The following is an 11,875-nucleotide window of genomic DNA, read 5'->3' on the forward strand; positions in this document are numbered from 1 at the left end:
GAATGATATCAATTGTTCAAAAGTTTTAAACAAGTAAAGAAACACGAGAAAAGACAATAAATGCTCACCAAAACAAAAGAGGTGTGCAAATGATTAAATTAGTTACTGAGGTGTGCTGAAATGCCTTAAAAAGTGCTTATAGACTTTAACTATATTTATTAAGGACCCCAACTGGAATTTGCAAAGCAAAAGGTTTAAAGGTTTTTCCCCAAGGTTTGTTATTATCATGTTCTCGTTCTCTAAAAGTTTGCTCCAAGTAGATCAAGTGGGCAATGGACTTTACATGGACTCCACTCAACTTCAAACACAGCTTCAGCCATTAAGAAGACCAACAATTGAGCTATAATCAGTATCAGGGACTCCTCGAGCACCAACTGGACACAAAACAGATGAAGACTCCCTAGCCTTTGCCGCTGCTCGCATAGCTTCCAAAGCACTGATTCTAACAGGACGCTTCTGCATCCTGTTTTCCATCCTATTTACAACCTCGATATCATCAGGATCAACAGTGGACGGGTGTGGAATAACTTCATCCTGCCATTTAACACACAATACATGTCAGCCTGTACTACTATAGTCTGACCAAATTACAGACCTAAACCAAGATTTGAAATTGTGGATAACAAATTTATATACCTGATGCTCAACAAATATTCTAAGTGGTGTACACCATGCACCTTTATACTGCAAACCAAGAGAAATTCCTCCACTTAAACCAGTGGCAGTTGAACCACTTGGAGAAGAAGGTATACTTCGTGCATCACCCTCAACAGAAACTCCTGGCGGCTCACTTTGTGACCTCATTGCCACTACATATTCATATGTCGTAATTCCCTGCTATTCAGTACTCTTGTTAAAGGATGTTAAGTTTAGTGAATATAAATCGACAAAAGATTGTTGAGAACCATATGGATTTTTAAATAAAACTAACCTTTTTAATCAGTGTAATATGAAAAAAGAAAAGCTCTGCTAATGGCATTGAAGCAAGTAAGGCCACCAATGTACATACTACCTGCACGAAGACAACATCAGAACTCAGTTTCAGAGACAAAAGCTTACTAAAGTTTTATGCCGGTTATCAAACTTAGAGTACCTTAATATTGGCTGAATGTTGTTAGGTTTATCAGATTTTATAGAACCTCTTCAATGAATTACTGTCCTTCCTATAATTCAGGAATCATTCAACATTTTCATACAATTTTTTCTCTTGTGATTCTATACAGGCATTCTGTGGTCCAGACTCCAACATAACATTCCAAGAAGTTTTCCTCAAACAACATAAACTTTAGATCCTTCTAGAAAATCTCTGAAAGAATACAATTTCAGTTCACTGAAACTGGGTAACAGCATGCCAATCACAGACAAGAGTGGACAAACATACAACCACATAGATCATCCAAAAGCATATTTCATTTCAAATACATGACAGAAATATGTTGTTCAATGTAAAGCAATTTATCTTCCTAGCAATGAAGCAAGTTTTGAACACATACATAACCAATAATCTCCCTAATCTATCAGAAATCTTGTGTTCCTCATAATATCAACTCAGCTTTAGATTTTAAAAGGGAATGATGTGTATGCCCAACCAAGCTCACAGGATTTTATCCATTTTGACACTGAAGTAAATGTTGATGCTCAAGTATTACATTGCCTTTCCAGGACTTTTAATGCTACTACTGCAATCGACTTAACTATCTCCTATTACAAAACTTTTATAAAAAAGCAAACTTAGCCATTTGCATCAGCTATAGCCTTTCATAATGCATTTCCACAAGATTATTCACTTTATGCATGTGCAGCCACGCAATCGGATGCTGACAATTGATCATCAATAGTTTTCCCCCAGACAAATGTCAAATATTAGATAGCTCCATTGCATCTTAGAAAGCATTCACAGAGCCTTCAACACTGCTCCTTGAGTCCCCAAAAGTCAAACAGGATATCATTGCAGCTGCAATGACATCTTGTAACTTGTAAGAGAGTAATAGGCAGATCCAAACTTCTAGGTATGTCCAGAAAAATTCAGAGCGACTGAGTCAAACAGGGTATGATTTCCAACATAAATAAACAAAATCCCAGATACTCTTGAGGCATAGATAGGAGCCTACTCAGCATTAGTATCCTGATCACTGTGCATCTGCACATTAATAATTGCATGGGCAACATATATGCCAGGCAAGCTACATAACCTGTCAAAACCCATAGAATGGTTTGAAGCATCCTCATATGCGTATAATAATCTCTCTATGGATAAAATACCACTTTATATTCTCCTTGAAAGTTGAGAGTTGAAACCTTTCATCTGCATCCAAGGAGATTAGTCCGGCTTTCATGGATGATGTACACAGAAGATCTCCAAGTCACTTGAATAGCTTCATTAACCTAAGCTAGCAGTTAGCACCCCACTCAAAGCACTGAACCCCTAGATACACTTGGCATCATGTGAACTGGTACCTGCTATTCTATTAGACAGATCAGAGTTTACCCTCAGTAACTGTGACTGGAAGTTAGGCATTTAGGGGGCTACATTGATTATATCCCGAGTTTATCCCTTGGGATTTGAATATGGGATTTAGCAAAGAATATAACTTGTATTAAGCATTCCAATGGAGTTCCAAGCCTTTGATTATATTTTGATTAAATTTGGCTTTCTATTATGAGAGAATAGGTTCTATGACCAAGTTCTGTCACAAAGGACTTTAAAGGATGAGCATAAACATAAGAATACCAAAGGAGTTTCTAATTCTATAGTTTATAGAACCACCATACCTGGAATTTGCGTCAGTGGTAGAAGGGCATTCCTACATCAAGTAGAACATAAATTTGTCAGGATTGAAGGCATCCTTAATTCTATGGGAAAAAGGGGATCAGTATAACAGTTTATTCAAGACAAATATTACTGCCCATATAGGGTTTGTGCATCCATTGGGTTTGAAAATCAAACCTGAATAGAAATTGTACTTACAATTCATGGTCACCTAGGATATGGCCTTCACGCTCATTAATGCATCCAAGCATCCATTTTTCTGCAGTTTCATTTCCGGGACAAAATGGATCTTCTGTTCACAAAACCCAAACACTCATTCTCCCAATCCAACATACCCATATAAGTCAAAGCAAACAATTTGCAATTCATACCGTTAGCAGAGAACCAGAGTGAAGTGGATGCCGAATCAGGGACCTGCATGTCTTGATATTCACCCAAAAGATGACTTTCACTATTATTCTGTCAACAGACATCATGGGTATAGTTAAATTGAAAGGTGCAATGAAATTCACAGATGACCAGTAAAGGTTTTTATTGTTTTCGTGGCTCACCAGTCCAATGCCTCCTTCACATTGTTGACTTGGGTTTGAATCGCAGAATACAGACTCAGATTGATCTCCTGGAAACAAAAGCATCCGCCTTCTTTTACACCGGGGACTGCCCTTTGAAGTATGATCTGGATTAATAGTATCCTCATTCTTACCTGCTATTAACCAAATGAGACCAAACTATACTCCAACTCATTACAAAACTTTTGACATACTGTGGTTTATTTCAAAATCAGATAATTAACCTTCATTGCTTTTGATATCCAATGTGGGCAATCTGGGATCCGTTACTTCTGATAAAGGCGTAGATGTAAATAAAATTCTGTTTTCTGCCTCGCTTTGAGTCCATTCATCCCAGAGAGACTGAGATAGAACTGCGCACAAAATTAGATTGCATGTAAGTCATTAAACACAATCTAATGGCATAGAAGACCAATAACAATATCAGAACAGACAATCATAATACAAACAATCAAGAAGCAAACAATACTATTTGAACGTTGGGTGAGTTACAGCTCCCATGAGATACAAACCAGTGAATTTCAGTCATACAGTTGTGGAGGCATCATATGGAGTTCTGTGAGAATGGTTTACTGGATATTTAGAGCTTGGTAGAAGAGGTACATGGGTTCAGAGAGTTTTAGGAAGCCTTTATCTATGGATTCTATTTTGTTATTCCTTCTAGGAACAAGGAAATTCCTTTTTACATACGTGCTTGATCATAACTCGAATTCTGTGTTCCTTTCTAATTCTTCATATGTTCAGGGCACTTGAGCAAGCTCTTTGGTATGACGTTTTGATTTACTCATTTGTTTTAGGCGCAAAGTAACACCTTGATAAGAACTGTGCTGGTTCGTTTTCATAATGTTTTGGATTTGTCCCTCAACACTTTCTAAATAATACAAACAATCAAGAAGCAAACAATACTATTTGAACGTTGGGTGAGTTACAGCTCCCATGAGATACAAACCAGTGAATTTCAGTCATACAGTTGTGGAAAAATCAAAGCCAGTACAGTGCAGACTACTATTTTATCCAGAGTTTGCTTTCCAATTTTTAAGGGGTGATTCCAGTGATTTTTGAGGGGTGATTTTAGTGATTAACAAAATAATGGCTCAAGTTGGAAGGGTATACTGAGTTAGGAAACATGTTTCCGTTGTTATTTCACCCAGAAACCACTAAGCTGGGGTTGTGAAGGTGGAAGGGCATAATGAGTCAGAAGACGTATTATCATTGTGTTTTCACCCAAAAGCCACTAAACTGTGCTTGCTGGCCACCGTTTTTAATTAGCAGAGTTTTGGCATGATACTGCCACTGAATTATGGGCGCATCCTTTCTAGCTCATTTATAGATATGGTTACTTATTAGTTGAAGAATGCTCGCAACGATGTTTTTGTCTATACCTGATATTAAATGGTAACCTTAGCAACAATGAAGCAGCAACCATTGTGCAGCCGGGTGAAGGGTTTGGAATGAAATGAATTTATATTATATATTGTTTATCTGTAACAGCATATAATGTAGAAGTATCCCTGCACAAATTCCATCCATATACAGCATTCAACACAAACATGTGGTATAGGTTTTCGAAAGTTGAAATTTTGCAGCCTTTGGAGCCTTAGTATGTGATGAGCAAATTGAAGGTACATAAGGTAAATAAGTAGGAAATAAATCATAGAGTGAACAATTATGATGGAGGCATCATATGGAGTTCTGTGAGAATGGTTTACTGGATATTTAGAGCTTGGTAGAAGAGGTACATGGGTTCAGAGAGTTTTAGGAAGCCTTTATCTATGGATTCTATTTTGTTATTCCTTCTAGGAACAAGGAAATTCCTTTTTACATACGTGCTTGATCATAACTCGAATTCTGTGTTCCTTTCTAATTCTTCATATGTTCAGGGCACTTGAGCAAGCTCTTTGGTATGACGTTTTGATTTACTCATTTGTTTTAGGCGCAAAGTAACACCTTGATAAGAACTGTGCTGGTTCGTTTTCATAATGTTTTGGATTTGTCCCTCAACACTTTCTAAATAATACAAACAATCAAGAAGCAAACAATACTATTTGAACGTTGGGTGAGTTACAGCTCCCATGAGATACAAACCAGTGAATTTCAGTCATACAGTTGTGGAAAAATCAAAGCCAGTACAGTGCAGACTACTATTTTATCCAGAGTTTGCTTTCCAACCAGCCAAAACAGTTGAATAACATGATTCCTAATTCAATATACTGCAAACCCCAGAGGATGAGGAAAACCAAACAAGCACAGTACAACTATACTACCCTACATGGCGGGAAGTATATACAGCAGAGTATAACCAAACGTATACACACATATATAGCAAGATACATACATATATGTATATATATTTGATCAAACCAGAGATTGTTCTTTTTTTTAAATATACGTGTAGGGACCTCATTCCAGCCTTTTTTTTTTTTTTTTTTTTTTTCTTTCTGGTAACCTAGAATATTTAGAAAGTGTTGAGGGACAAATCCAAAACATTATCAAAACGAACAAGCACAGTTCTTATCAAGGTGTTACTTTGCGCCTAAAACAAATGAGTAAATCAAAACGTCATACCAAAGAGCTTGCTCAAGTGCCCTGAACATATGAAGAATTAGAAAGGAACACAGAATTCGAGTTATGATCAAGCACGTATGTAAAAAGGAATTTCCTTGTTCCTAGAAGGAATAACAAAATAGAATCCATAGATAAAGGCTTCCTTAAACTCTCTAAACCCATGTACCTCTTCTACCAAGCTCTAAATATCCAGTAAACCATTCTCACAGAACTCCATATGATGCCTCCATCATAATTGTTCACTCTATGATTTATTTCCTACTTATTTACCTTATGTACCTTCAATTTGCTCATCACATACTAAGGCTCCAAAGGCTGCAAAATTTCAACTTTCGAAAACCTATACCACATGTTTGTGCTGAATGCTGTATATGGATGGAATTTGTGCAGGGATACTTCTACATTATATGCTGTTACAGATAAACAATATATAATATAAATTCATTTCATTCCAAACCCTTCACCCGGCTGCACAATGGTTGCTGCTTCATTGTTGCTAAGGTTACCATTTAATATCAGGTATAGACAAAAACATCGTTGCGAGCATTCTTCAACTAATAAGTAACCATATCTATAAATGAGCTAGAAAGGATGCACCCATAATTCAGTGGCAGTATCATGCCAAAACTCTGCTAATTAAAAACGGTGGCCAACAAGCACAATTTAGTGGCTTTTGGGTGAAAACACAATGATAATACGTCTTCTGACTCATTATGCCCTTCCACCTTCACAACCCCAGCTTAGTGGTTTCTGGGTGAAATAACAACGGAAACATGTTTCCTAACTCAGTATACCCTTCCAACTTGAGCCATTATTTTGTTAATCACTAAAATCACCCCTCAAAAATCACTGGAATCACCCCTTAAAAATTCATGGTTCAATTTGCAATTCTTCTCTCACCAAGCACAGCAGATTTTTTTGTATCATCAAAAATAGCTTGAATGGAATCCCATAGCTTCTTCTCTGAGCAATCAGTAGAACTACATTTACTATTGAACATTAACTGATACAAATCATAGAAGGAAATTCATATTGCCATTTAGTGAAGGCAAAACAAGCATAAACTAGTTCGTTCAAGTCAGTAAACAACATCCAGAGTTTCCTATCGATATATGATGTGTAACTAAATGTTATAATAAACTAAGAAATACCAAGCCCAGGGATCACCTGCAAATATTATACAATTGAGTTTACATTGCATGTCTGAAGAAAAATTCTCAAACTTCCTGAATTTTGATAATATTCCTTGAAGAACTTTCCTTATCACTCCTAACATATTTACCTTCCTAATCTTCACTTCACAACTTGCCTTTAGAAATTTAAATAACACTGATATATAAAACCGACTTTCCAATCATTTAAGCTATTACTGAAACTCAAGTCAACTTAATTTACTTATATATATATATATATATATATATATATATATATATATATATATATAGTATTTTATTTATTCATTTATTTTAACTACCATCGTCACAACACACTTCAATGTTGTTGCCATCTCTGTCATCTCAATACCAAGAGTATTGGCATGCATCAGAAGTTATTGTCATCAAGCTACTATCTTTTCTGTCATCAAGGTTACTCTGTCATCAAGAGAATGTCATTACTGTCATCATCAAGGCCACTGCTATACGAGGGTACTATACTGGTTCTCATCAATAGTCATACATCAAGGTCTAATACTGTCTCATTGTTACAATCATACAAGGTCACTGCCAAGCATGGTTACTTGCTATATCAAAGTTATTGTTATATAGGTCCTGTCACATATCCCAATCATTATCATTAAGATCATTGTCAAATATCAAGAGAGCTGTAATGAAGATCACTGTCAAAGTCATCAAATGTTGCTGTCAAGCCTAAGTTCGCTGTCATGTAAAGGTCAACACCATATTTTCTATTCTGAGAGAATAGGTTCTATGACCAAGTTCTGTCACAAAGGACTTTAAAGGATGAGCATAAACATAAGAATACCAAAGGAGTTTCTAATTCTATAGTTTATAGAACCACCATACCTGGAATTTGCGTCAGTGGTAGAAGGGCATTCCTACATCAAGTAGAACATAAATTTGTCAGGATTGAAGTTATCCTTAATTCTATGGGAAAAAGGGGATCAGTATAAAAGTTTATTCAAGACAAATATTACTGCCCATATAGGGTTTGTGCACCCATTGGGTTTGAAAATCAAACCTGAATAGAAATTGTACTTACAATTCATGGTCACCTAGGATATGGCCTTCACGCTCATTAATGCATCCAAGCATCCATTTTTCTGCAGTTTCATTTCCGGGACAAAATGGATCTTCTGTTCACAAAACCCAAACACTCATTCTCCCAATCCAACATACCCATATAAGTCAAAGCAAACAATTTGCAATTCATACCGTTAGCAGAGAACCAGAGTGAAGTGGATGTCGAATCAGGGACCTGCATGTCTTGATATTCACCCAAAAGATGACTTTCACTATTATTCTGTCAACAGACATCATGGGTATAGTTAAATTGAAAGGTGCAATGAAATTCACAGATGACCAGTAAAGGTTTTTATTGTTTTCGTGGCTCACCAGTCCAATGCCTCCTTCACATTGTTGACTTGGGTTTGAATCGCAGAATACAGACTCAGATTGATCTCCTGGAAACAAAAGCATCCACCTTCTTTTACACCGGGGACTTCCCTTTGAAGTATGATCTGGATTAATAGTATCCTCATTCTTACCTGCTATTAACCAAATGAGACCAAACTATACTCCAACTCATTACAAAACTTTTGACATACTGTGGTTTATTTCAAAATCAGATAATTAACCTTCATTGCTTTTGATATCCAATGTGGGCAATCTGGGATCCGTTACTTCTGATAAAGGTGTGGATGTAAATAAAGTTCTGTTTTCTGCCTCGCTTTGAGTCCATTCATCTCAGAGAGACTGAGATAGAACTGCGCACAAAATTAGATTGCATGTAAGTCATTAAACCAAACAGAGCACTACGAAATACCATAAACATAATGAAATTAGCAGTCAAGAATTCCTAACCTAATGGCGAATCCACATCCAATACGAAGGAGTCCTCCTTCCAGTCCCATGGATCGCTCCCATCCATCTACCCAGATCGATAAATTCAAAACACAATCTAATGGCATAGAAGACCAATAACAATATCAGAACAGACAATCATAATACAAACAATCAAGAAGCAAACAATACTATTTGAACGTTGGGTGAGTTACAGCTTCCATGAGATACAAACCAGTGAATTTCAGTCATACAGTTGTGGAAAAATCAAAGCCAGTACAGTGCAGACTACTATTTTATCCAGAGTTTGCTTTCCAACCAGCCAAAACAGTTGAATAACATGATTCCTAATTCAATATACTGCAAACCCCAGAGGATGAGGAAAACCAAACAAGCACAGTACAACTATACTACCCTACATGGCGGGAAGTATATACAGCAGAGTATAACCAAACGTATACACACATATATAGCAAGATACATACATATATGTATATATATTTGATCAAACCAGAGATTGTTCTTTTTTTTAAATATACCTGTACTGCTCTGCTGTAAAAAAACAAAAGATTTGTTGTCGTTGGAATGGCATTCACCGCGCCCAAAAACCACCGCCTCCCCATTCTTGAGAGCCAGAGTAGGTGGTAACCCGCCCAAGCGCCTACAGCTGCGATTTCCTCTGCAAAATACCTTCGAACCTGAGACATACAGAGTCGGCTAATAAGCACTCCAGCAGAATCGATAAGAAGAACTGCAATTGTGCAACCTTGAGAGGGTTTCTGTTGAGGTTTCACGAGACTTGAGCAAATACATTACGGGAGAAAATGCCCACTCCGCCAGGTGTCAAGTGAGAATGAACGCTGAACAAAGACGAAGTTTGCCAGGTGACGCTGTGCCACGTGTCAGCGTCAGAAGGAAAAGGACGACGAAAGGTCCCTTTCAAAGGAAGGCCTATCGGCCTAATTAACTCGTAAAACTCACCTTACCTGTAAATACTACTGTTACAATTTGTATTGCGATGTAACATTTCCTTGGTGAGAGTGCTAATGCACCTCCAACTCATTCTTATAAACAAACATTTAATAAGCATCAATTAAACCTGTAACCCATGTAAATAAATATCTTTATGCGCTAGTTCAACGATGTTAACAACGAAGATTTTATTGTTTATGATTAAGTTATAAGTAAGCTTGTTGATGTTATAAGTAAGGATTTATTGGAATTATAAATGTAAGTTGTGAATTTTTTTTGTAATTCGAATAGTTCAAGATTTTTTAGGATATTGAATCCATAAATGTAGTTAAAAAAATAAATATCAAGATTTAACCAAAAAAATTTAGTTGAATTCCTATCAAAAAATCTGAAATATATATAATAGTTACACTTTTTTTTCATTAACCATCTAAATTAAATCTAAATACAACTCAATATAGGGGTGAGGTGTAAGTGTAATTCAAGAAATTTTGTCAACATTTTTACATGCCGACTTAATATGTTGAATTCATATTAATATATCCAATTTATAATAGGTAAATGATTGATAAACATTTACATGACGATTAAGAGGAATATAGAGCCCAATATGGGGGAGATGTTGAAGTGTCAACAAAACGTTAAAAATAATTGAGTCGAGAGGAGCCCGATATGGGGAAGATGTTGTAGTGTCAACAAAACGTTAAAAGTAATTGAGTCGAGAGGAGCCCGATATGGGGAAGATGTTGTAGTGTCAACAAAACGTTAAAAGTAATTGTCGAGAGGCTCACAGCCCAGTGTGAAGGCGACGTGGCTCATTCTACAACCCAGTGTGAAGGAGATGTGTAAATATGTTTGTGTTCAACTTGGAGTTGATATGTGTCCCTCTTAAAATAAAAATAAAATATTCTTTAAATAGAAATGAAATGTCGGTTATAATAAAAATGAAAAATGATATATTATGCATGTTTAATTAGTCATCCATATGACTTAATATATGTAAAGTAATTAGAAGTAAAAAGAACATGTGAGTAAGATGTTTAAACCTTATACTTTTCAAAAACATTTTAACACGTGATTTAAATAAACTTTTTGAAGATCTATGTTTGTTAAAAGAAAATATTTTAATGTTATATATAATAAAATGTCCAATGTGGGTTATGAATAAAATATTTTAATATGAACTAATATTAATGTATACTTAAAAATATATTAATAACAACAAAACAATTTTAATGTGCATTGATAAAATGGCTCAATGCACATGTTATGTAAAATATTTTATATATTGTTTAAAAAATTATGTATATATCATATAAAGCTATTGAAAAAAAAAGTTTTTATGGTTAAAACATTTGAAGTGGTCTCAGTGTTTATTTTTGCACTCTAAAATAAGTTTGCACATGAAGAAATTTGATTTCTCTCAGCTCATGTTAAATATGTGCTTAAGATGGATCTATGCTGCTAAAAATAATAAAATTTAATTTGTTACATTGTAATTTCCTTTTTATTAATAAAATTAAGAATAATTTTTTAAATAAAAAACAAAAATAATAATATACATATTACATTTAAATATACAACATATAAGTAGCAACAATAAGTTAAGATCCATTTTACCTTATAAAATATAATAATGATTATGTAACCATATTTAAATTTAATTAATGAGAACACAAGCACTTTAATACTTACAATAAACTAAGGATATAACAATATGTTTAACTATAGATATTCATGTCCACTTAGCCATAGATATTATTAACTTGTAAATAAACTTAATTACAATACCATAGGCCAAAACCATGACTCATCAATACAATATGCCCAAAACCCATCTCTTATTTCACAATCAAAATATTTTATAAACATTATATTTGAATTCAATTTTATAACATCTTTTTGATTAAATCTAAAATAAATAAAAAGTTATAATTACATTTGAGATATATCTACACTTCAATCACATTAAAATATAT

The 11,875-nt window shown here is 35.0% G+C and overlaps 1 protein-coding gene across 9 annotated transcripts; it reads right to left on the bottom strand.

The window, feature by feature from the left end:
• Window positions 1-777: 777 nt before the first annotated feature.
• LOC149262302 (uncharacterized) lies at window positions 778-9,721 on the bottom strand. 9 transcript variants are annotated; one of them, XR_016258991.1, is made up of 14 exons: window positions 9,464-9,491; window positions 8,946-9,042; window positions 8,720-8,848; window positions 8,478-8,629; window positions 8,298-8,385; window positions 8,125-8,218; window positions 7,929-7,960; window positions 3,564-3,692; window positions 3,322-3,473; window positions 3,185-3,229; window positions 2,969-3,059; window positions 2,773-2,804; window positions 932-1,012; window positions 778-834 (listed from the first exon to the last, which is right to left on the bottom strand). XR_016258991.1 is itself a non-coding variant. In XM_089423902.1 (14 exons), the coding sequence occupies exons 4-13, from the start codon at window positions 8,559-8,561 to the stop codon at window positions 936-938; spliced, it is 867 nt and encodes a 288-aa protein (XP_089280028.1). In that variant the 5' UTR covers window positions 8,562-8,629; window positions 8,720-8,848; window positions 8,946-9,042; window positions 9,464-9,480; the 3' UTR covers window positions 778-834; window positions 932-935. The 9 variants fall into 9 exon arrangements, 6 of the variants coding, with proteins under 6 accessions (XP_089280028.1, XP_089280026.1, XP_089280030.1 ...); XR_016258990.1 differs by having other exon boundaries at window positions 778-809; window positions 2,969-3,062; window positions 9,464-9,489; XR_016258989.1 differs by having other exon boundaries at window positions 2,969-3,062; window positions 9,464-9,489.
• Between the last annotated feature and the right edge of the window lie 2,154 nt (window positions 9,722-11,875).

The sequence above is a fragment of the Pinus tabuliformis genome, chromosome 6 (genome assembly GCF_031772625.1).
Source record: "Pinus tabuliformis cultivar Carrire ecotype Pingquan chromosome 6, CPIR1, whole genome shotgun sequence".
Taxonomy (NCBI): Eukaryota; Viridiplantae; Streptophyta; class Pinopsida; order Pinales; family Pinaceae; genus Pinus; species Pinus tabuliformis.

Bases quoted from the DNA above. Each gene is read 5' to 3' on its own strand.
- LOC149262302 (XM_089423900.1), bottom strand. From the start codon at position 8,561: ATGCTTTTGTTTCCAGGAGATCAATCTGAGTCTGTATTCTGCGATTCA. The intron at 8,386-8,477 runs GTGAGCCACGAA...GTCTGTTGACAG, and splicing joins GTGAAGGAGGCATTGGACTG to AATAATAGTGAAAGTCATCT. The intron at 8,219-8,297 runs GTATGAATTGCA...TTTTGTGAACAG, and splicing joins ACTCTGGTTCTCTGCTAACG to AAGATCCATTTTGTCCCGGA.